The sequence below is a fragment of the Arachis hypogaea genome, chromosome 12 (genome assembly GCF_003086295.3).
Source record: "Arachis hypogaea cultivar Tifrunner chromosome 12, arahy.Tifrunner.gnm2.J5K5, whole genome shotgun sequence".
Classification (NCBI taxonomy): domain Eukaryota; kingdom Viridiplantae; phylum Streptophyta; class Magnoliopsida; order Fabales; family Fabaceae; genus Arachis; species Arachis hypogaea.
Window position 1 is genome coordinate 96,381,308 of NC_092047.1, and position 26,080 is coordinate 96,407,387.

Genomic DNA, 26,080 nt, shown 5'->3' on the forward strand with positions numbered 1-26,080 from the left:
ATAAACTTGTTCATAGTGTACATCTGAAACTCAATAATGAATCCCCTCCACTTTTTCACCACGGATTTTGGAATGGAAGCTTGAATCCTACCACCCTGCACATTATTAAAAATGCACAATATAATCAAAATATTCATAACCAAAATATATTGATAACTGGTAGTCATTAGTTTGTATGTGCTTACCTTCTACCTTGAAGAACCATTTTAATGGAATTAAGATCCTTCAAGTTGAATCTGTTAGGACCTCCCAAATCCTAATAGCATAAACTTTGAAACTCCATGCAAGTTTGTTTGCATTAACATCTTCAATGAAATCATATGTTTCAACTATACTGTATTTTTCTCCAACTAACGAACCTAAGAAGGATCTTTCTTTCTCATAGATTCAAACTCAAAAGGATAGGCAAATGGGGAGTCAACACAAAGCCATTTGGCTATATTTGTCCTTGGAATAATTATCATCTAGTGTGTATTATCTACTAGACATTATTGACTCAATTTATCCATTTATCTGAAGGACAAAAATCTCTTTTTTATATTATAAAAAGTTTTTTTTGTTGGTGTTAAGTTAATAGGTTACTTGATCAAAGGGATAGAACACTACTTTAATACCAATCAAAGTACCCGATCCTTTAGCGAGAATCAACAAAAAGAGATGAGCGAGCCTTCATTAACTGACTTGCTCCTTTCTAAGGATCGAAATGACTTATTCTAGCATGCCCATTCAAGTCCCAGCAAATGCCCATGCTTCTTTTGGACTTATGCTTTGCCTGTGCTTTATCATTCATTCCCAAAAGCCCATCCAAAGGCAGGCCATGCTATTCAATGCTCGATATTTTACAGCGGAGGCCTAGACTAGGTGATAATCATATTGCCTCTTAATCAAGTTGCACCAAGTTCGAACCCCAACTGAAACTGGGATGAGGTTTGATAAAACCTCAAAGTGTGGGTGCGTGGGTGTGTGCCTAGTATAATGACAAAAAAAATGCTCGATATTTTTATTTGTTCGTATATGAACTCTTTTTTTCTTTCGTGGACATTAGGAAACAAAATCAACATTTTGTATTTATTATTGTATGATACTTCCTTGCTTTGAAAATTGCTAGGTGCCCAATTTTGAGAGCAAACACTTGTCAATCACACACAACTCCACGTGTCGGACATGGAAAGCTCCACTTGTCGATCATGGAGACCTCATTACCTTTCTCTTATTATATATTAATAGATTGAACCAAACTAATTTAATGATTTGGTTCGTAGTCTAAAAAAATCAAACCAAATTAATTCAATTAAATTTGATACAATTGGATCGAAAAACAAAATTTCTGATTTCTTTTAATGAAAATTGTTGGTGAAAAAAAAAGGTTGATAGTGTTAAACTGTTAATGTTAGTGATAGACGATGGTGGAGGCAGAGTGTGAAAAAAAATGAATACTTTTGTTCAAAAATAATTTTTTATGGGTATAATATTAGTTTTTTTTTATAAATAATTTTATCATCATTCTAAATCTTTGTGAGTAGAAATAGTAGTTTTTTCTTCTATTAAAACTGAATTCATCCGTACCACGAACACCCCTATCTTTTTACCCTTGTATATTTTAAGAATAAATATATTTTTGTATATTCTAAAATAATGAAAACGATAAATTTAACTAAAAGTGTCCTAAGGACATTAATCAAGGGAATACAAAAAATTTAGCATTTTAAATTTAATAAAAATTTTAATTTTGATATATTAACAATATAAAACGTTTTATATATTCGTTCAAGCATATCTATTTTTTTTAGATTATTATTTACACAGTTAATATGAAAAGGAACTACTTATGTTGACATGATGTTATCTAATTAAATACACATGTATTTTATGTAACAGTATATCAAAAACTTTTTTTTTAAATATATAAAAAGTTTACAAAATTAAAATTTATTTATATTTTTATTTTGTATAAAAATTTTCTATAAGTAATATACTTCATTAATTACTAGTATCTAAGGGGCATCCCAACGGCGTGTTGGAAAGGGGTACAATAGACATTAGACAATACACACACTCTTTCCGTTCTAGTTCTAACTTCCAAGTTCAGTTCAGTTCAGAGAGAGTAGTAGTTGTTCTTTTTCTCCATTGATCCGTTACTCCTCTGAACTCTCTCAGTACTACCTCGAACGCTCATCAATGGGAAATGAGAAGAAGAGAAAGAATATGGACCCTGTTAAAATCGGCCTCAACATGCTCAGCGTTTCCCTTCTTCAACCCATGGATATTATCAAGGTTCTAATCTGAATTCCTTCTGCCTTTCTTCTTTTTTTGGGTTGATTTAATGTATGATCCTCTGATTATGGTGTAGGTGAGGATGCAACTAGGTCAAGGATCAGGTGCGCAGATCGCATCCAACATTCTCAAAACAGAGGGGGGTTATGCCGCCTTTTATAGGGTATTTCTCATTTCTTTTCATCACAATCATTTTTATTCGAATGTGATGCAGTTCCCAATCTGCATTTGAACATGTGTGTTATATTATTACTATTATTAAGTGTTTCTTCTAGTTGTTGCTCATTTTGGTCAAACTTTTAATCGTTCATTTCTTATTATTATTGAAAATAATCACATTGAGCCTACTTTAACATTTTTCTTTTGGTTATACATATACAGTATCATCTCTCACACCAGTTTCTAACTTGATTCTTAACGTAGGGTCTATCTGCTGCACTACTTAGGCTGCCTCTGCATAAAGCTGTTCAAGCTGGATCATATTCGTGAGTTTTCGTCATTCTTAATACACGACACTTATATAACCTCTGTGTGTGATTCCTTTAGAATTTTCCATTAGTTGCTTTCTATCCCCTTGGTCTCACTACTTGTATGTTTATGATGGAATTGCACCGTGTTCTTTATCACAGTGATTTTTAATTGCTTTCTAGAGTCATAGCAACTACAGTAACCGAGGATAATCGCAAACCCTTGTCACTTGGCCAGAAAATTATGGTTAACTCAACTGCTCTAACAATGGGATGGGCTTTTAGTATCCCAACACAGTTGGCAGAAATTCGTATGCAGGCTGATGCAACTTTTCCTACCTCTAAGCGCCGAAATTACACGAATGTCTTCAATGCGCTTCATCGTATTGTTGCAGATGAAGGGGTTCGGGTGCTTTGGAGAGGTTCTGTGCCAGAAATAGCAAAACAGTATGCACTAACTACAGGGTGTTTGTCTGGTTACCCTCCGAGTTTTAGGTACTTGAAGGATTCCCTTGGTTTTGGATACACCACTAGTATGATCGGTAAGTAAAAATTTTATTGGCGTTGAATAATTTTATTTGACTAATGCTATTTCTCTCAACAAGACTCTTGAGTAGTTAAAATGGTGTTACTCATTTTATTTTAACATATTGGTGGCATTAGTTTTGTGGACTGTCATTTCATATCATGACAGTGAAATCAAAAGAAAACAAAAATCGTACAATATTTAGAGGGGCATTATGCAGAACAATTCTAGGTTTAATAACTAGGACCAAGATAACACAAGCCAACTTTGACTGTATTGAACTGAAATGATAAACCTATGCTCATATAAAGAGAAATTTTATCTTAGGGTAAACATTCGCATAATATCCTCAGCGGACAAATCAGTCCCAACAAATTTTTTTCTCTTTTTGATAAATTCACATCCAACAGGATATAATGTGTTTGGCTTAAACAGCTATGTGATATTACATGGAACTTTGGTAAAATTTTGCCCTTTTGTCATAAGCAGCAGTAGGCATGTGAAAAATTCTCTTTTGAAATGCCAAATATCTATCCCAACTCTTTTTGCTCTGAGTTATGTTAGACACTGTTGGATTGACAGTGTTGGTTACACTCCATTTGTTATTAGATAAGTGTAACTTGAGTCCACCTCTCTATCTAGGTATGGTTGAGAACTGAGTTGTCATATATCTCATAAGAAGTTAGTACATCAATTATTGTAATTTCTTTGCTACTATATCACTATTTTCTTTATATAGGTGCCTGTGCCATTTCTTCTTTCATCGGATGCGCTTTAAGTTTGCCATTTGACTATGTCAAGACCCAACTTCAGACTATGCAACCTGATGCTTATGGAAAATATCCTTATACTGGTAGTTTTGATTGTGTTCGCAAAACCTTGAAGACAGGAGGACTTCCTATGTTTTACTCCGGGTTCCGTTTCTATTATTTCAGAGTTGCTGCTCTGACGATGGTACTGCTTTTTATCTTATGTCCACTCTGCACTGATTATTTTAATTATTTTGCCGTGGGTAGCTTGTTAGTTTTTATTTATTTTCTTTTTAACTTCAAAGATTTTCTCAAAGTTCAATTTTAGGTGCTTTCTATGGTAAGGTATTGAAGGGGTTTAAAATCTTAGTTTTCTGTATTTTTGTATTAGTTTTATTTTCTTTAATTTTCTTCTCAAATTTAGAATATGGATGTTCGGACGAAGATGAAATGGCTAATAAGGTTCTTAATACTTTGATCTTTAGATGGGCTGTTTTGATTTTTTAAAATGGGGGACGATTATTGTAGGCAGATCTTCGTGTTAAATTTACAGAGAGGGAAGATTATACTTTTATTCCCCCTAAAACATTAGGTGTGTTCATTATTTATTTCATATTGTATATCGTCATTTTCGTTCATGATTTAAGGTAGCCTGATGCACAGTTGGCCAGTTTTAGTAGCTCATCAGTTTTATTATTAGATAAAGTGCATTGGATTAAAGTTAAATTCTTATTGTAGTGATAACTAATAGTTTATTGTCCGATTATCCAGATTTCATGGTTTATCACGAAACAGCTTCGTCGTTTGGATGCATCAATCAGTGAAAAAAAGATTACAATAAAAGCTCGTTGAAGCGACGCTTGAGTTTGAGGTGGTTGTTAGTTAATGCTGAGTTCATGCATTTTTAGCATTTGATAATTTGCTCAAGGAGCTCTGATCCTAATTGATTGACTTCCAATTCCAACCTTATTTTGATGGTGTGCACTCACACCTGATGCTAATAGTTCAACAACCAAGATTATAAACCAATTCATGTAGTGACTTTGTGAATCATAATTACTTACTAGAAATACTTAGCTCTATTTGGAACTAAGTTTTTTTACGAGTAAACAAACATGATACATGATAGGCCGTAATGACATTATTTGAAGTATTTTCTGTTTAACATGAAAATGAATTTATTCCTTTACCAATTATTCTTTATAATTGTTAACGTAACAAAATCATACTAATACTAAAAAAAAAAAAACACTAGGGATCAGAATTTATTATTTTTAATTATTATTTAGTTATTAATTCAATTTTTTTAATGTAGTTTTTTTAGTCTAATAATCTAATAATGTATTTTATCCCATATTTTTAAACATTAATAATTAAATGATGACAAAAAATAATATATTTTAATGACTCTCTAATATTTTGCGTACTGAAATGTTCTCTTAATACGTGATTGGATCTAATGATAATAATAGGTGGAGACAAAACGCGAAGGATGATGACAAACAATTTTTTTTATTAAATACTTTTCAAAGTATTGAAAATTTTTGGGGTATTTAACAAAAATCAAATTTTATATACATAATAAATTTTCTTTATATTATTATTGTTATTATATATACTAAATTAGTAATTTTGTCTGTAACATTATAGAAATATAAATATTTTAAAATTACGTTGATTTTATCCTGACATTATAAAGTATAGCACAATATATTTATAAAATTAAACTACTTTTATAAAAAGATTATAATCTTAGATAAAAAAAATCAAATTAATAAGCGTTTTAATTATTATTTTCATGTGAAAGAGTTCAATATTTATCTAATAACTATTTTAAAATTTATAAAAATTTAATATATACTTTTATATTTGGTTAAATATTAAGTCTGTTGTACAAATAAAAATAATTAATTTTAATGTTTATTATTTAAAAATAATATTTTTTTATGTATATAAAAATATAATTATATTTTTTCTAGAGATGCAGTGAGAGATTATATCTTTAAAATTGAGTTTTAATAATATTTTTAAAGATATACTTTTTAGCAAAACAGATTGAGTCTAATATATATACTTTTATATTTGGTTAAATATTAAGTCTGCTGTACAAATAAAAATAATTAATTTTAATGTTTGTTATTTAAAAATAATATTTTTTCTAAAGATGCGATGAGAGATTATATCTTTAAAATTGAATTTTAGTAATATTTTTAAAGATATATTTTTTAGCAAAATAGATTGAGCCTATCCTAACCATTGAAGAAATTAAAGATGCAGTGTGGAATTGTGAGGCAAGCCGAGCAGCCGGTCCGGACAGATATAACTTCAAGTTTATTAGGAAACTTTGGAAAGTAACTGGGCTGGATTTTTTGCAAGTTAGTGAAAGAAATTTTTTTCCGATTGTGGTCTTTCTAAAAAAGCCAACTTGACATGGGTTACGCTCGCCCACAAGGAGGGTGGTTCGAATGATCGTAAGGACTACCAGCCTATAAACATAGTTGGATGCTTATAAAAAGTAGGAAGATGAGATAAAAATACATCTAAAAATTTGCACGTTAAACACAATTATACTTCAATCATTTAATGAGTCATGCGTGCATATTATTTATACATTCTAGTGGACACAATATTTTTAGTGTTTATTTTGTTTAGGAAAAAAGGACAAAAATACATCTGAAAGTTTACATGCTGGATACAATTACACTTCGATCATTTAACGCCGCCACACGCCGATGATCGGAAGGGTAAATGTGTCCGTCGGAATGTATAAATAATGTGCACGCGTGATTCATTAAATGATTGAAGTGTAATCGAATATTTTTGTCCATTTTTTCTAAAATTTTAAAGATAATGACTAGGAGGTTACAACCACTAATGCCGAGGTTAGTGAGTGAGATATACGAAGACGAATTTATGATGGAACTCTAATAACATACAAGACGATTCATTGACTGAAAAGGTCTAAAAAAAAAGCTTGGTTGATCAAATTGGACTTTCAGAAGACGTACGACAGAGTCAGATGGGATTTTATTGACAAGGTGCTTCATGGTATGGGTTTTGGGAGTAAATGGCCACATTGGGTTCATCAGTTGTGTCTCACAACAGCGTCAATGTCCATAATCATCAACGTAACGGTGGCAAAGTCTTTTGATTCGCAGCGGAGTCTACGCCAAGCTGATCCGATATCCCCTTTTCTCTTTGTACTTGTTGGGAAAGTACTGAATAAAATGCTTGCAAGGTTGGGTAAAAAAGGTCTATTAAAGTCTCTTGAAGTGGGTAAAAACAAAGTAGAATTGTCTCACCTATAATTTGCAGACAATACAATTCTATTTTGTCCTTGCGATGAGAATACTGTCTATAATAGGAGATTTTTACCTGGCTTTGAGTTTTTGCCGGGCCTAAAAATTAACTATGATAAATCTATTCTTATTGGTTTGAATGGGGGATTGGAGGAGGTTAGGAAGGCATGCAGTATCATAAGGTGTAAGGAAGCAAGCTTGCCTATTAAATACTTAGGTGTTCGATTCCTCTAGGTGCTAACTTCAAGCGAATTCATACTTGGGATCCGGTGATTAGGAAGATAGAGGAGAGATTGAAGGGGTGGAAGGGTAAACTAGTGTTGATTAAATCAGTTTTAAATAGTTTACCAATGTAATACTTAAGTATTTTTAAGATGCCAAAGTCTGTGCCAAAAAAAATTACTTTTCTTTAATCAAGATTTCTTTAGAGTAATGCAGAGGGAGGTAGGGGCTTAGCAACTGTTAGTTGGGAGGTAGAGCAATGACTGAAAAATTTAGGAGAGTTGGGAGTGGGATGTGGTTTTTGTTCAAATGGTGGTGGTGGTTTGACAAAGAAGGACGTCCTTTATGGAAGCGAGTAATTTGTTCATGCAATAATCTCAAACAAGACTTGAGATTAGAGGGACAGATAAGCAAGGATTATGGAGCGTGTGGGGATTATTGGAGGTCTAAAGGAGAGGGAAAGAAGATTGGGGGAGATATTTGAAGATGGGATGCAGCTTGTGGTTGAAGATGGCACTAAAACGAATATTTGGCAACATCTTTGGCTCAAAGAAGGCAGGTTGAGGGAGGTGTTCCCGCGGCTGTACCGAGTCTCAAGTAGTGCGGACTGCATGGTCAGTGAGTGTGGGGTGTGGGACGGATATTGTTGGGTTTGGAGCTTGTCTTAGCGGAGAGAGATGCGGAATTAGGAGATGGAGGATCGGTGCTATGATTCAAGTGCTTTCTAAAGTAGTTATAAAAGCTGACGAAGTTGATTCACTGGTTTGGAAACATGATAAGCTGAATGAGTACTTGGTAAATTCCTTCCTAAGTGTGATACATAATTACCGGTGTAGGCATCTTGAACTAAATATGAACAACTTTTCATCGAAACTGTGGATCGGGCTTGTTCCTCCAAGGGTGGAGCTTCTTACATTGTTCATTATTTTGGGAAGGTTAAATACAATGGATAGATGTTGTCTGAGGATGAGGCGTTATGCATTCTTTGCGGTACAAATAAAGAATCGGTGCACCATATTTTCTTTGCTTGCGAGTGGTCTTGGGGCATATGGAGTCCAATTCTCAGAAATTGGAATGTAGCTCGGGTTTGGCCACAAGCGCCTAAGGATTGCTTCCATTGCTGGATGGATCAGCCTATTAACAAAGTGTGCAAACGAGAATGGATGGTCTGTTTTTTTGCAGCTATTTGGGCGATATAGATGGAGCGTAACTCCAGAATCTTTAGGAAGAAGGAAGGAACCTATGATAAGTGCATCATGGATGTGCAGTTCTATGCAAACCTTTGGATGGAGGACAAGTTGGATGATCTAACGTGATGCTCTGCTGGTTTGTTGATCATCTATGTCACAAGGGATGCTTATATAGAGGTTGAGGTGATGGAACTGGAAGGGGGTTTTTCTTACTTACATTTTGGTTATCTTGTATTTATAGTTTTTATGTCCTGGTAGTAGTTTATTTTTTATTGATTGTTTCCTGTGTAAGCTTAGCTCTTCTTGTGTTTGGACTACTCTCACTTCCCTTCTCGGGAGTCAGTGAGTTACTGGGTTTTAAAAGTTATAAAAAAAAAAAAAAAGACATTAGTGTAAAAAAAATTATATTTATAGTTATAAAATTAGCTCAAAATAAACTAATTTTTTTAAAACAATTGAATTGTAATTTTAATTATTAATCACAACATTAGTATTCTTTTCAAATTATATGTAATAAATATTTGAAGAAAAAAAATAAAAATATAAATTAAAAAAATAAGCGGTAAAAATTTAAAACTAAATAAAAAATTAAAACGTATGCATATAATAATACTAATAATAATAATAATAATAATAATAATATCTTTTTTTATATGAATAATATTATGGGATATTTTTAATTATATTTAATTATAAATTTAATGTATTCTTTATAATTTTATGATTTTTTTTGAATTATATTATTTTATTAAATTTATTTTTTATAGAATAAAAATATAGAGAGATGGAAAAAGATAAAGGAGAGAAGGTTTGTTAATTTTGAAAGAAAGATTTTATTTTAAACGTAGAATTTAATTTTGATGCACTCTCAGTGTAAAGTAGTTTTATATATATATCCAATTATGTAATAAATAAACAGAAAAGTATTTTTATATTGTTATATCCAAACATAATTGATAAATAAAAAAATCTTTTTGCATGAGATACCTAAACATGAAATTACTTTTACTTTTTCATAAGATCTTTAAAAAAAAGATAACTCGAAAAAAGGTATTTTCTTAGAAATTCATCTAAACAAGCTCTTAATTATTTCAAAAAAATTGATTTTGAATAAATTTATAACTATCAATATGAATTTTTATATGAATATCTAATTATATATATGGAGAGAAAAAATATTATTTTTAAAAAAGAAGCATGAAAATTAATTATTTTTATTTGTACAGCAAAATTAACACCTAATTAAATATAAAAATATACATATTAAATTATTTCAAAATTTGAATAATGAATATTAAAATTAATTATTAGTAAAAAAATAAATTCTTTCACATAAAAATATTAACTAAAAAACTTATTATTTAATCCTTTTTATCTGTAGAGATCCTGATTTGTTTAGCCAATAGAGATTTTCGTCTCCTATAATCGTTTGTAAAAGTAGTTTGATTCTATTAATTTTTTATGTTATAATTTGTAATGTTATGACAAAACCGACGTAACTTTAAAAAATTTATATTTTTATAATGTTATTACGGACAAAAACACTAGCATGATTATAATTCACAATTGAAATTTGACAAATATAAAAAAGTAATGAAAAATAAAACATGAGAGAAATAGACAAGAATAAATATAAAACGCGCATCTTTATATTTAAAATTACTTCTCTTTTTTTTCTTACTTTTTTATTGCTTTTTTATTCTATGTTTACTTTGAAAAAATGCTTATTTAGTTATTTATTTGAGAATATAATTTAGTAGCTAATTTTTTATATACAATTAGCATGATTGAAAATAATAATATGAGTGAAAAATTTAGATCTTTCTTAAAAATATATTTAAGATTTAGAATACTCATTTTTCTTTCATTAGAGCTTTCTACACCTAATATTCTTAATCGATTCATTTAGATAATAGAACACACTGAGAAATTAAAACTCATAATTTATAGCAAGAAACTTAGTATTCATGCTGAGGAGAAGACTTTGAGGTTGCCTTTTTAAAGACAACATAAGCCAACCAAACAATTCTGTATTCTGAGAAGGATATGGGAAAGTTCGAACTTGCTTCCATATCTCATACCAAATAAATTAATTCATTATCAAATAACAGTTTTGTGAGAGGGATCTAATGTGTTTATCTTAAACAGCTATGTGACATTACATGGAACTTTGGTAAGTTTTGCCCGTTTGTGTGAAAAATTCTCTTTTAAAATGCCAAATATTTATCCCACTGTTTTTGCTATGAGTTATGTTAGACACTGTTGGATTGACATAGTGTTGGTTACACTCCATGTGTTATTAGATAAGTGTAACTTGAGTCCACCTCTCTATCTAGGTATGGTTGAGATCTGAGTTATATTATATAGGGTATTTTAATAAGTGTTATATTATTTAGAGATTGATTAGATAATATATAAACTAATATTGAATTTAAATTGTATTATATTAAAAATAATTTGTAGAATATTTATTTGATAATTTGTATATAATTAGTATTTTTATCCGTAATTATATTATAGGAATATAAATCTTTTAAAATTATGTTGGTTTTATTCTAATATTATAGATTATAGCACAAAAAATTTATAGAATCAAACTATTTTTACAAAAAAATTATAGGGGACAAAAGTCTCCGTCGACTAAGAAGACCAAGATCTTCGTAGATAAAAAATCAAATAATAAGATTTTTAGTTATTATTTTCATGTGAAAGAGTTTGATTTATTACTAATAATTAATTTTAATATTCGTTATTTAAAAATTTCAAATGATTTAACTTGTATACTTTTGATTAGGTGTTAAGTCTGTTGCACAAGTAGAAATAATTAATTTTTATATTTGTTATTTAAAAATAATATTTTTTCTCTCTATGTATATAAAAATATAATTAGATAGTAGCATGAAAAAAATTATATTGATAGTTATAAAATTAACTCAAAATTAATTTTTTTTAAACAATTGAATCTTGATTTTAACTTTAATCATAACATTAGTATTCTCTCTAAATTATATTTAATAAATATTTAAAAGAAGAAAAATAAAAATATAGATTAAAAAGATAAACAGTAAAAATTAAAAACTAAATAAAAAACTAAAAAATATGTATATAATAATAATAATAATAATAATAATAATAATAATAATAATAATAATAATAATAATAATAATAATAATAATAATAATAATAATAATTTTTATTTGAATTATGTTATTTTGTTAATTTTATTTTTTATAGAACAAAAAGATAGAAAAAATAGAGAATGAGAGAAAAGAGAGAGAAAAATAAAGATGAAGACTGAGAGAGGAAATTTATTAATTTTAAAAGAAAAAAATTTATTTTAATTATAATAAAAAATATCTGATGACACATTTTGATTTGTCAAATTACTAATATAAAATATAAATTACAAATTATATATAGAGTGGGAAGAGTAGAGAGAAATAGAAGAAGAGAGAGAGATATATGAGAGAATTTAAAAAAGGAGTTTATTAATTTTGGAAGGAAATATTTTTTTCTTAATTTGAATAAGAGAATGTCATGTGACACATTTGGTTATTAAATTAGATAATAATATATAAATAGATCATAATTATATATAGAGTGAGAAGGGTAAAAAGAGATAGAAAAAAGGGAGAGGTAGATGAGAGAATTCAGAAAGGGAGTTTATTAATTTTAGAGAGAAAATATATCTCAAATTTAATAAGAGTGTCATGTGACACATTTTGTTATTAAATTAGATAATAATATATAATATAATATATACTATAGCTATATTTTAATTTTAATTTTAATATTTCAATTTTAATATAATTAAAAAATATCATGTTGAACATTTTGATTGTCAAATTTATAATTATTTATTGATAATGATATATAAAAAATTAGATGGAGTGGTTGAAGGAATGAGAGGGATAGATAAAGGGAGAGAGAGGAGGGGAGAACTCTTTAATTTTGGAGGAAAAGATTTGATTTCAATTGCAATGAGGGAATGACATGTGACACATTTTGGTTGTAAAATTAGTAGGGATGAGGGAAGAACTTTTTTAATTTTGAAGAGAAAGATTTTATTTTAATTGTAACGATGGAGTGCATGTGGCACATTTTGGTTGTAAAATTAGTAGGAAGGAGGATAGAACTTTTTAATTTTGGAGAAAAAAATTTAATTTCAATTGCAATGAGAAAGTGACATGTGGCACATTTTGATGGTAAAATTAAATATATATAATAGATTTCATGTAATTATTCAACTAAAATATAATATAAATTAAAATATAATTTATTATTTTAAAATTTGAATTTATTTATTTTTAAAAAAGACATAGATCTTTTATATTAAAATTGTACAAAACTACATATTCATTTGTTGCTTTCATTTTTATATTTGTTTTAGTAGTCATATTATTTCTTCTTATATGGTGTTATTTGGGTTGCAAATAATTAAAGAAAAAATTTTAAAAAATGAATGAGAATGAGAAGCACCAAAGATATAAATTAGCTTTATAATAATGATATATCTAAATATACATAGTAAAGAGATGTGCCAAATTTAAACTTATTTGGATTTAGAAAAACGAGTGAGAATGAAAAATATAAAAAATATTATAATTTTATAATCATGATATATTTGAATATATTTAATAAGAAAATATGACAAATTTAAACTTATTTGAAGAAATTTTCGTTAATTAGTACGAGAGATTAAGAAATAAAGAGCAGTAGAGTTTTATGTAATATGTATAAATAGATCAAATAATATAATAGTAAGAATATTAACATGTATAAATTGTAGAATTTTAATATTTATAACTGAAAATTTTTATAATACTTTTAATGAATATTTATTGTATTTAATTAGTATTTTATATTTTAATTGAATAATAATAGATAAAAAATTTTTTAAAATTTTTTACTAGAAGATGATTAATTTCCAACTTTTGTCAAGTAAACAAAATTATTGACATAACATTATTAGAAAAGAAAATATGAATAGAAGAATTTAACTATTTAAATATTAACTTTTATATAATAAAACTTGATTGCATCGGATTAAAGTTAAATTCTTATTGTAGTGATAACTAATAGTTTATTATCCGATTATTCAGATTGCATGGTTTATCACGAAACAACTTGGTCGTTTGGATGCATCAATCAGTGGAAAAAAGATTGTGGTAAAAACCCATTGAAGCCACGTTTCAGTTCAGATGGTGATTAATTTATGATTGATTTTCAATTCTAACCTTATTTTGATGGTGTGCATTCACATCCGATGCCAGTCACCAAAAAAAAAAAAACATCCGATGCCAATAGTTCAACAACCAAGATTATAAAAAGTATCAAGCAGGAAATGTTACCAACTCATGCAGTGGCTTTGTGAATCATAATTATTTACTAGAAATACTTACTCTATTTGGAATTAAATTTCTTTACGTGTAAACAGTCAGATAATATACTAAATGTATCGCTGGATAAGCATAATACTAAGATCATAGTAATTTGTGTTTTATATATTAAAAATAAATCACTTTATTTCTTCTCCTTTTGCAAATTATTGAGATCATACAAAATAAGAAATATTACACACTAGTGTATACATATTATTATTATTATTCTTATACAATGTTTTTTATATTTCTTTGCTCAAAAGAGTACAAATATTCGGGAGAAAGAATTGCTGTCATGACTTCTCAACCCATGAATACAAATCAGCAGTTGTTGAATCTACTCTAAAGAGCAGTAATTGAGTCTTTAAAATAACATAAATAAATAGCTTATAATGTTTTATTCTATATGGTGTTGTCCAAAGCCTCCACCTAAGAAAAAAAACAACATAATCTCAAACTTTATGTGGCAAAAATGCAATATACCAATTTTTTGTACTGACATGCAAAAGCTAGTTCAGACCAAGATAATAATATCTCAGATGTTTTAGAATCATGAAAAAAAATCTATCAACTTTAAATCCACCAAACAAGTTGATTTTCATTCTTCTTTTTTAAGGGTTGTGTATAAAGAAATTGAAAAAGAAAATGTTAATTTTGACAAATCTTGCTTGTCTACTTTGTGCTTACCATCATCTAGATGATTTAATTTTATTTTAATGAGATGTATAAAAAACAAAAATTACCATCAATCACTAAACATGTTTCCCCAGAAGCTATGCATCAAAATTCTTTGATAAATATTTTTCAACTTGCAATTTTAATACTTGGCAACTTTAAATGGCATGGTATTAATCCTTGACCTCCCAAGAAAAAATTGAAAAATGAAATGAATGGTAGTTAGGAAGTTTACCAGCATAAATAGATATCGAAGACGCTAACCGAATCAGTTGATGGAGCTCATTTACAATCTACTTTTTGTCTGAGAGGCAAGTCAAGTTTGAGCAACTTGGTGAACTACAAAACATGTCAGCAACAATTGATGCAATCAATTTTTGTCATCATAACATTATATCAATTTTAGATCAATCTCATGCTCTCTCTTAGTCTATTATTTTTCTCTATCTATATAATGCTAACCTGTCTCGACTCGCTATATTAGTATTTACTAAGCATAGAGACGAAACCAAACATTTTAAATAATGATTTACACAAAACTAAAAACAAATCTTTAATTCTTTTCGAGTTGTCAAAATAGCAAAATCAGCCATAAAAGATTCCACCTACAGAATGAGATGGATTTTTTTTTTCACAAATTCACCTGAGATGTCTTGAGTTCTAGTTCATCCCACTCCAAGTAAGGATTGCTTCCTTCCACTATCCCTGTTCCAGCATATATCAATGCACCGTGATCCTAAAAAGAGATTGAATAAACTCGTATGATTTGCTTGCTTTTAAAGATTTAAATATTATTGCTAATACTAATAATGGTCTTCTTGAAATTATAGGGATTTCTTGAAACAGATTTTCTATTTCACAATTTTGCCGGGTTTTGCAAAAATCATTCCTACCAGTTTCAACAGAAAAACAGAAAAATTTTGCACACAACAATAATAATAATAAAAATAGTAGTGAATAGTGATATTATACCATATTAAAGGTACTTACTGCTACTTAAGCAATAGAATTATCACGTTTTCCCTTACTTTATATACATGTTACAAACACTAATCACTCATCAAAATCTGATAATAATATCAATCTATGCAAACTATATGTGGCAGTGTGGCACCTCTTTTTTCTCCACTAAGGAGGAAAAAATCCTCAAAATTGCAGCTAACCTTTTCCACCAATGCTGACCTGATGCCAACAGCAAACTCGCTCTCTCCGCCGCCGAACCAACCAACAGGTCCGGCATACATCCCTCTATCAAATACTTCTGAACATCAATGTAAAAAATGAAAAAATTAACATAAGTTTATTCAAGAGAATAGAAATCATAACTTGGTCAAACCAAACTTGAAACATCAACCACATTTTCTTCTTTATCACCTTATTAACCAGCATGCTCTAAAATGATTAATACCAATCTAATCATATCACATGTTTCATAAATGAGTGAAGGTTCATTTGGTCCTTGACTTTGCTGATCATTTCCGTCCCATCTTTATACCAAAATGCTCTTTTTGAAATTTCATAGACTAAAATGTATTGCCTTATAAAATCAAGGACCGAAATGAACCTTAGAAAAACTAACACTCAATTGGAAGGCAGGTATAAGCTTGTCTACCAAGGCATGATTTATTTCCCAGAAAATCAAGAAATTCCATTTTCAAGTATTGAAACAAAATTCCTCAACAACAAAAAGATTTTTTTTAATAAAGAGGGTTCTAGGATTGTAAGTCAAGAAAATTCATCCAACAGAAATTGACATATTTGCAGTAACAAAATTTACACTGATTCATAATAATCAACTCCTCTGATTTCTCTAATAATCACTGTGCCAAATCACAACATTTTCTACTTGCATAAAATATGCAGTCATATTAGAGTGAAATGAATGACCACCAATCACCATTGTCAACAAGCTAGCTTGCATGGATTTTCAGGCCCCACTAAAATTTATGTTCCTCTTTTAAGTTAAGTAAAGAATATTATATAAAAAAATCTATAAGAAAATGTAACTACTGCTAAAATTACCCTAAAAGAAAAAAAAGGATTAAACATCAGAAATAATAATGATGTAGAGAAAATGGATGCACCTGTTTTTGCAATTAAAAGTTGTGCCTCTTCTGTTGGAAACCCACAAACTGCTGGACTTGGGTGAAGAGATGACAAAATTTTAAACTATTAAAAGGAAAAAAAACAAAAAAAGAAAAAAGAAAGGAAAGCAAGAAAGATTCACAAACTTGTTGTATGGTGGGTACTAATAAAATTACTTCATTTGGAGAACCAAAAATTCGAACCTTTAAAGGAGTAAAAGTAGGGTACATAGCACTCAAATTTTACTATGATTACCTCGTCTTCTTCGCTTCTTAACCTGCCGGCTAATTGAGCAAATAAATGTTGGATCCTGGGGAGCTTTCTTATCATTTTCTTTGGCTTAATTACAACCTTTTCACACACTCCCTGTTGAAAAAAACAACAACCAGATGCAAGTTTTATCCTTATCATAATCATAACCATGGAAGGTCCAACATAACTACAAGAAGATGGAAAAGGTAATATGGTAAATTAAACTGTACATTGAGTTCAGCATTACACAAAAACAAAATACAGCCATTGTCAATGACAATTTGTTTTGTATTTAACTTAGCGAATGCTAATGCGCTCGGAAGAAAGTAAGGAGTGTAGCCCTCTTTGAACTCCATAAATCTTAAATCCTAAAACCTAAATTATGAACTCTAAATATCTGAACCTAAATTCTAAATTCTAAACTTTAAATCCTAAATCATAAATTCTAAATTTTAAATTTGAGTCATTGATATAAAATATAATAAATAAAGAACTAAGATTTGTCAAGTTAACAAGGAGTGCAGCACTCCTTACCTACAAAAAGTGAAATTAACCGAGAAAAAAAAGTCAAAGAAACTCACCTCTAATTTTCTTCTTATGGTATCTCTTACTATGGTGAACTCAATATCATCCTTTGGACTGTAAATATGTGAAGAAACTTATACAACAAATTTGGGGAGCTAGACACAATGAAAATAGTGGTAACCACAGGCATCAAGGAATATAAGTTAACCTTGTAAGCAAGTCAAGTTCTATTTGACGATCCAGTGCCATCGACACTCCTCTAGCTCGAGTTCCAGCCAAAGCCTCACTAGTAATGTGGAGCCATTTTCTGTGAAATAGTTGCTCTGGCTATTCATCAAGTTCATAGAAATTAAAATGGCAACAGAGCAGAAGAATTCATCATTGTTGATATTCACCGAATATTTCTTGAACAGGTTATCCATTGGATGACTCTCAAATTAAGAAAACTAACAACAAAGTGAAATTCATCTTCTGATATATAAATTCTGGAATTTTCAGCATGTAGAATGCAATGAAATAAGTTATAGACTTACTGTATTTCCGATAAATGCAGGTGCATTTGGCGGCTGAAGGAGAAACTGGTATGCATTTTCGCTCTCAACCTACACACATTTGAAATTCATTACTTCTTGATGCCAAGACACCATTTTAAGTGTCAAAATTCAAAGAAGATTTCAATACCGTTAAGCAAGCTAACCACGTAAGCGGATCAATGTTAGTAGTAGGCACTACTCTTGTACTACGAGCCAGCACAACCTGAATTTCCAATATAACAAAGATGAATTTTTTTTTATTTGACCAAGGAAAATAGTACTCATATATATATAAGATAAGAGGTAAAAAAAATAAATTTGTAATGTAGTACAATTCTTAGAATCCTATCTTGAACTACCTAGTTGATTATAAAAACAGTAATCGACATAGCACGCATATAAGACAGAATGATTACACATGGTTAAAGAGAGTGTTTTCAAATGAATTCTTGTGACGCAAGTTATGATATCAATGTAAGAAATCAAAACATGGTCGGAAAAATTATAGGTTTACCTTGGTTAGTAAGGAGTTGTTTTTCTTTATCATCTCCAAAGCTCTGTTAACAGCAATATCCCAATATATTTTACTTGGAATATCATGGCTACTTAGTATTAATGTTGGAGGAGCTTGTTTCGGAAACCTCACAATCGAAGCAGAAACCTGCAGCCCAAAATTTTAGTTTGAACTCTGAACTAAATCTCTGCCTAATAATAAGTAAAGTAACAGAATCAATTTGGAATCACCTTGCTAAGGGTTTCTTGGAGAGCATTGATTGCATCTTCCCAGGACCAAGAAATTGTATTGTCCCACGCAATGGTCGTAGTGAGCATCGATCCTCCTTCAAGCTCATTAAACTCAACCTGTCAATTTTTTTGGGCTTGGTATATCTAGCTGCTGATGCTATAAATACTATCAACAATGGAATAAGTAATTAGTGGTTTTTTGAAAGAATGCAATGTATGCACCTGAGGAATCACGAAGTAGAAAGAACCGAAAGGCAGCCACTCTGATGACACCTTAGCTTTTGCGTTGAATCGGATGGCTCCGTATGCACGAATCAATGGGCAGCTCTCAGAAAGAAACCTTGAAAGTAAGTTGTTTTATCAGGAACTAAACACAAGCAAAACAATAATAAGCATTCAATGGAGCAATGGTGCCGGGGGATATTAGAGTCATGAAAATTTATTATTTTTTATTATTACTTAATAATTAACTTATAATATATTTTATTTTATATTTTAAAAAATTAATAATTAATTAATAAATAAAATTAATAAATTTTAATAATTATCTAATATTTAAAAAAAAACAAAAAAAGTTGTGAGGTCACATGGCGTGTTAAGGGACACGGAAACAACCAAATAAAAAAAATAAGAGGAATGCTAGAAACCAGCAATTTTTATGATTTGTAGCCATCAAATAGTCATCAATGATAGTTTTAATGGTGTGAGATGAATGTTCATCTAATGACTCACTTTTCTTTGTTAGTTACATGTTGATTAGAATTTAACAAAGTTGCTGTTCTCTAGACTTTTTCAAAAAATAAATAATAGAAGTTTGTTTGTTGAAGGAAAAAAAAATGACTTACCTCCTAATGGATATCCAATCCCAATAGGAAAAGGGGTGTGGCTGGCAAAAAGAAACGGCAGAGCCAACACCGGCAACGCTAACCAAGCTTCTGCCATTAGAGTCAAAAGAATTGTGTTCCCTGCCGGAGAAGAAGCAGCGAGGAAGGAGCAGGTGGTTCTGTGAGTGGAGCCAATCAATGGCCTCAACCTCTTCCTCCTCAATGGGGACCTGCAGCCTCACTATGCCCGAAGAGCTCCGATATGGAGGCTCTGATTTCATCTTAGAAATCGTCATTTTCAGGCTGTACAAAGCCATTGAAGTTGTTGCAACCGGTTCCAACGTTTGTGTCTCTATTGTCCCAACAGGCCCTCTTGACTGTCCTTTTCTGCAGCCATTCATTGAAAGATAGCATCCATGGCACAATGGTCTCTGAACAATCACCAATAACAAAATAAAAACATATGACTAGTGTAAATATTAAAGATAGCGACATAATTAAGAGGAATTTTGGAAGACAAAGAAAGAATTAAAAGTGAGAGAGGAGTATTACTTGGTGAAAATGAAGAGTGTAAATAGAGTGTTGCTTCTTGGAGAGAGGAAATAAGAGGAAGGTGTTTGTGCATTTTGTGAGAGACTTGTGAGCAGAAGCTGTTGCCATAAGTGAGTTTTAGTATGTGTGAGGGAGCATAAGAGAGAGAGGGTGTGTGTGTGTGTGTGTGATGAAATGGTGGCTAGCTTGTGTTGTAAGAAAATGTGAGAGGATATGATATGATATCGAACGAAATTATATGGATTTTATAGGTGGGACTCGACATTCATTTGACTCTAGAGTCTGGAGGATGACCTTTTAATCTTTTATATATTCCCTCCATGATTTCAATTGGATTAGAGTGTTTTTATTTTCCTATTGAACTATTGAAGATTACACGTGTATGTTACTCCCTTTGTTTATACTTGATAGTTTTATCTATATTCTCAAAATCGAACCGAAGATGAAAGAGATTTAAAAATTCAACTTAAAATAATATATTTATTTATGAAATATATAATTAAAAAAAATGGCTTTTTAAATAATTATTTAAATCAATTCAACCGATTAATTAATTTTTTCAGTTTTTGGCTTATTTTGTTAAACAATTTTACCAAAGTTACAAGAACCAAACCGTCAATAAATTGATCAAGTTACTAATTTAACGGTTTAATCATCCAACCAAAATCAAAATATAATTGAATCGGTTTAATTAAATATAAAATAAAATTATTAAAAATTTAGTATATAATTTTAAATATTCAAATTACAATTTTTAAGTTAATAAAATTTAAAATTTTCTAATTTTACATAATAACTTATCTATATTTTATCATTAAAAATTCATAAACAAACTCAAACATTAAAGTTCATGAAAAATATCAAAACATAATTTATAATCAGCAACCCTACAACAAATAAGAAACTAATTTAGAATAAGAATAATAGTACAAAGTTAACTCTAAAATTTGACAACAATCAATAATAATTAACTCAACAAAACCAACAATTAACATTAACAATAATTAAAAATTAAAAAAATTAATTAACTTAAAAACACAACCATTAACTCAGAAAGAAAAACAATCAACAATAAAAAAAATTAACTCAAAAAACCAATTAACTCACAAATATAAAATTGAAGAAGCGAGGGAGAGCTTGAAGAGAACCTCAATGACACAAGAAGAGAACCGCGACTGTGTGAATGCCGGCAGTAACGTGAGTTTTCGACAATAAAAAAGGCAGTGGGAGTGAGTGTGGATATTGGGTAGGAATATGAACTCTTATTTTGATTCCTCAACATATGCGGCTTGGGTGAGGGTGAGAGAGAGTGCGGTCAGAAAGAGAGAGAGAACGATGGGAAACCAAAAAGCGCCGGGAAGAAAATGAACGTGTCCGTAGGTTCTATGCATGTGAGTGATGCCGACGGGAGAAGTGGGAGGCTCAGTTGAGACTAGTCCGGTGATGGCGACGGCACCCTCTGACTGACGAAGTGTAGCTCGGCAGTAGAGAAGGTGGGGGTGAGTGGTTGTAGGCTTCTCTGATGTATGAGAGACTAATGAGGTGAGACATGAGATGTTGTATTGTCTTACTGGGTTTGCAAATTTTTTATTTTTTTAAGGGTAGAGTATTATTTTAGTATCAATCTTAGGGTCAAATCTTAATTTGATCCCTAACGTTTTAACCTAAGGTTTTAAACGTTTTATTTTTGTTTTAAAAAGTTTGAAACAAGTTTAATGTTGTCTTACCATTAAATTTGATATTAATAGTTAACGGAATGAGTAATGTAAATATTAATAACGTTACTAGTTAAGTTATATATTCTTTCATGCGCTAGAAAAACATAATCAAAATCTTCTTGTAATACTTCTTCTCCTCAATATTCATTTTATACAAAACTTCAAATTCTAACAATCAATTATCAACGCTCCAAAATAAAAAGAAAAACTCTTATATTAGTGATTGTTGGTTGATCGATTTTACTTAGATACTAAAATCGAATGATATTGCCTCTTTAATATGCGAATTGTTTACGTCAAATTTAATGGTGGGACAAAATAATACTTTACCCTTCTTTTATTAGTAAAATGACCTTACATTGCATATTTTTAGTGAACCGAACAAACTCCAAAAAATTAGATCGGTTCATATAATTCATCGATTAACCGTTGATTCGACCATTTTTTACTGATTTTTTGCTAGATAATTTTTCACCTTAATCGAATTGATCAAAAAATTGATTTTCGATTAATCCAGTTGAATTGGACGGTCCGATTTGATTTTCATAACCGTAATTTTTACTACAAACTAGTGTATGTTTTTCGTACCTTGAACGGGATATATAATACATAAAATTATATAAAAAAATTATTAAAAAATTAAATAAAATATATGTAGTAATTATTATTATAAATATTTTACAAAGTTATAATTAAAATCAAATTCTCAAGACTTTTAATATTAAAATATTAAAAATAATTAATATTTGTCTTAATCAATTTAAGTTTGTTGAGTGATCATCTCACTCGTCCACTTAAACAACTATTAAGAGTTAGAATCTCGTCTTGTGTGTGTAGCAATCCATTGGCTAGCAATAAATCCTTAATAAATGGAGCATCAATACGTGGTTAGATTTGACAGGAGTACCCAAATACGTGGGTACCCAACCCGTCTATACCCGGTTGGGGAGGATAATAACTTGATCTGAGTCGGGGCTGATTTTGCTCAGGACAGGGTATGGTTGGGTTTAGGGTGTACCCGCCCCAGATATATACATATAAACGCTTTTTAGGAATTAGGATTTGCCTCACATCACAAATTCAGTGATTCACAACTTCAGTCTATACTCTATCGCCATGCAAGAGAAACCTAGTCATCCTCACTCAGAGTCTTCTTCTTCTCGGCTTCTTCACAAAAATCCTCATAGCTCCCGTCATCGTCGTTGCTGAGCCCATTGCTGCCTACCCCTTTACAGCTCTCATCTTCCTTCACAACTCATGTTGCCATCACTGGTTATTATGAGCCTAAGCATTGTCCTTGCAGTTTCATCTCAGTCTATCACCGAATAAAATAGAATTTTTATTCAAGTTGGACCAGTTGAAAATAGGCATGCATGAGATTGTTTTTTCATGTCAGAATTTTCTCATCCAAATTTGATCTATGTGGTTGAGTATTTTAGTATGGTGATCATCGTGGTTTCGTTACGACACTAATGTGATAAAAACTGCGGTAATTTCATAAAATTTATAGAATGTGATTATCTCAGAAAAATATATATGTATAGCCTAAATGAAAGATTGTTAGAAAATTATTATTTCTTAATATATTTATGGGCAATTCATATGTTAATTATAATCGCAAATTAAGTAATTTCACATTAAATGGCTTATATAACGGTGATCTCATTTATTGTCATAAATATTGAATTAAATAAGTCATTATTACTTTTGATTTGGATAAATGAGATTAAAACTATAGATACTATTTTATTTGAGTTTTAGGGTTTAATGAGTGTCACATTCAAATATAAATAATGACTTCAGGATTTTGGTCTCCAACACATCAAACTCGCCTCCGTAGCTCTTTTTTCATAGTGAAGTTGTGATTTAGCTCTATCAAAAATACAGAAAGTTTTGGTTGACGAAGATCAAATAATCACAAGAGCCAAGCTCCCTGATCTCAATCATGCTCTCGAATGAAAGGACGCTTCCGCTTTCTCAATTATATTTCTTAATGATTTAACATGGATGATCTTGAGGTTGAGAAATCATAAAATTTTCAGATAAAATAGAATTTTTATTCAATCAAATGATGATAAATAAATTTATTGAATTAAATTATATTAATGTGATCATTGGATGATAAAGAATGTTAGAAAAATAAATAAATAATATTTTAAGAGTATAGAAAGATTAAATTGTCATTTCAATTTACTTTTTTAATCAACAACAATAAATACCTTAAATTAATTAATTTTTTACAAAAAATTATATACTTAAAATTATTTCATTTCTTCAAAAATCTTTTGAACATACAATGGTTCAATGAGAGGTTGACTATTGAGAATTGAATATAATATTTTTAAATTCATATTTTCAATAAAAAGATGTACTTAGTTCTATCCATCCTAAATAATTCTATATTCACCATTACTTATCCATCTAAATAATTCTAACATTGATAGAATATTGTTTTTAGATGCAAAAAATTTAAAATATATTTATTCTATTTCAAAAATTAATATTCATATTTAACTTAGAAATTCAACAACAAATATGGCAAAAAATATTACATTTTTAGTTAAAAAAGTAAAATATCTACAAATATATTTTTGTGCTTTAGCTTTAAATTTTTCAAAAAAATTTAGCAAGTTAATGGAATCAAATCATATTTCTATAACGTATGTAAGAATGTATATTACACATAAATAAAAATGTTAGGTGTAAAAAGAACAAATACATAAATTAAAGTAAAATAGAGAAAAATAAGAACTAATAAAATATTGAAGGAAAGAAATATAAATAGAAGAGAAACAAAATTATTAAACGGAAGAGAAATAATTTAATAAATTTTATGTGTATATAACAGAGGAATAAAAAGAAGATATAAAGTACCTTATTTAATTTAACAAGATTTATGGGAATAAACATATAGAATAAGAGAATAAAAATTAATAATAAAAAATCAAATATCTGAATTAATATAAAAAATAAAAAGTAATAAAATAATAATAATCTATCGTAATCTTAATCTTTTAATATAATTAATTAATAACAATATAATTAGTCTACCATAATCTTAATCTAATCTAATCATATAAAGAAATAGTAGATTTTCTACCATTATATATTATATATATATATTAGGGATAAAATGTCATTTTAAAATGAGATTATTATTATTAATGATATATAAATATTAAAATTATATTAATACATTAATTAAAATATATTATTAGAATAAAAAGTTGTAAGAACTAAAATAACTAAAATTTATTAACTTTAATTAGTTAAATTAGCATAAAATAAGAAAGAGATAATTAATCAGATTAAATAAATTAAAAAATATTATTGAGCAAAGTAAATATCATAATAATTATATTACTAATTGAAAAAAAATTATTTCAATCAATTCAAAATTTTATTTAAAATAGACAATTAAAGATCGCCAATGAATAAAAATAAATGGGATAGAATAAAGAATAATTTTAGTAGTATAAATAATTAAATTAAACTATTATATACAATTTTTACTTTTTACTTTGTTATAATTTAAGTTAACATTAATGGTAAAAAAATAATTTTAAACAGCCCAATCTGTATTTTACAACATAATTAAAGCACAATTCATAATTTTTTATTTTGTGATTAATTAATATTTTTAAAATTTTTTAGTTAAGTCTTTTATATTTTATGATTGATAAATTTTCTCTACAAAACATAAATTTGTGATGAATTATTACAATCATAATTAATTAAGAAAATCAAGAAAAAATTATAAAAAAATCAAATAAAAGATAAAAAAATAGAGTACAAATTTATTTTGAAACTAAAAATTTGTTAATTGTGCTAGAAATTCTAAAAATTTGTATCTTATTATATAATCAAATTTGTTACTCAGTTCAACTTCATTATCCCTTTGTATCCAAAAAAGTATATAATGTCACACTTTTTTCAAAAAAGATGAAGCTCTTCAAATACATGGTATTATAATGTATAATTTAAGAACAATAAGATAAAAAAATATCTAAAATTTTATAATAGTATTTGAAATTTTCAATGACGATAATATAAAGAGTTTAAAT

General features: G+C 28.9%; 2 protein-coding genes across 7 annotated transcripts; one reads left to right on the forward strand and one right to left on the reverse strand.

Moving 5' to 3' along the window:
- Nucleotides 1-2,026: 2,026 nt before the first annotated feature.
- On the forward strand, nt 2,027-5,130 carry LOC112727779 (mitochondrial dicarboxylate/tricarboxylate transporter DTC). The gene is made up of 6 exons (XM_025777678.2): nt 2,027-2,274; nt 2,351-2,437; nt 2,698-2,759; nt 2,925-3,283; nt 4,007-4,221; nt 4,788-5,130. The coding sequence occupies exons 1-6, from the start codon at nt 2,179-2,181 to the stop codon at nt 4,866-4,868; spliced, it is 900 nt and encodes a 299-aa protein (XP_025633463.1). The 5' UTR covers nt 2,027-2,178; the 3' UTR covers nt 4,869-5,130.
- A 9,161-nt stretch (nt 5,131-14,291) lies between these two features.
- LOC112727780 (isochorismate synthase, chloroplastic) lies at nt 14,292-20,575 on the reverse strand. 6 transcript variants are annotated; one of them, XR_011868759.1, is made up of 15 exons: nt 20,299-20,548; nt 19,768-20,177; nt 19,145-19,262; nt 18,923-19,039; nt 18,693-18,839; nt 18,327-18,401; nt 18,179-18,247; nt 17,854-17,972; nt 17,702-17,759; nt 17,124-17,234; nt 16,868-16,952; nt 15,898-16,041; nt 15,427-15,519; nt 15,019-15,122; nt 14,292-14,537 (listed from the first exon to the last, which is right to left on the reverse strand). XR_011868759.1 is itself a non-coding variant. In XM_025777679.2 (15 exons), the coding sequence occupies exons 1-14, from the start codon at nt 20,404-20,406 to the stop codon at nt 15,066-15,068; spliced, it is 1,665 nt and encodes a 554-aa protein (XP_025633464.1). In that variant the 5' UTR covers nt 20,407-20,575; the 3' UTR covers nt 14,292-14,537; nt 15,019-15,065. The 6 variants fall into 6 exon arrangements, 3 of the variants coding, with proteins under 3 accessions (XP_025633464.1, XP_029146614.1, XP_072065628.1); XR_003165989.3 differs by having other exon boundaries at nt 15,898-16,044; XM_025777679.2 differs by having other exon boundaries at nt 15,947-16,044; nt 20,299-20,575.
- Between the last annotated feature and the right edge of the window lie 5,505 nt (nt 20,576-26,080).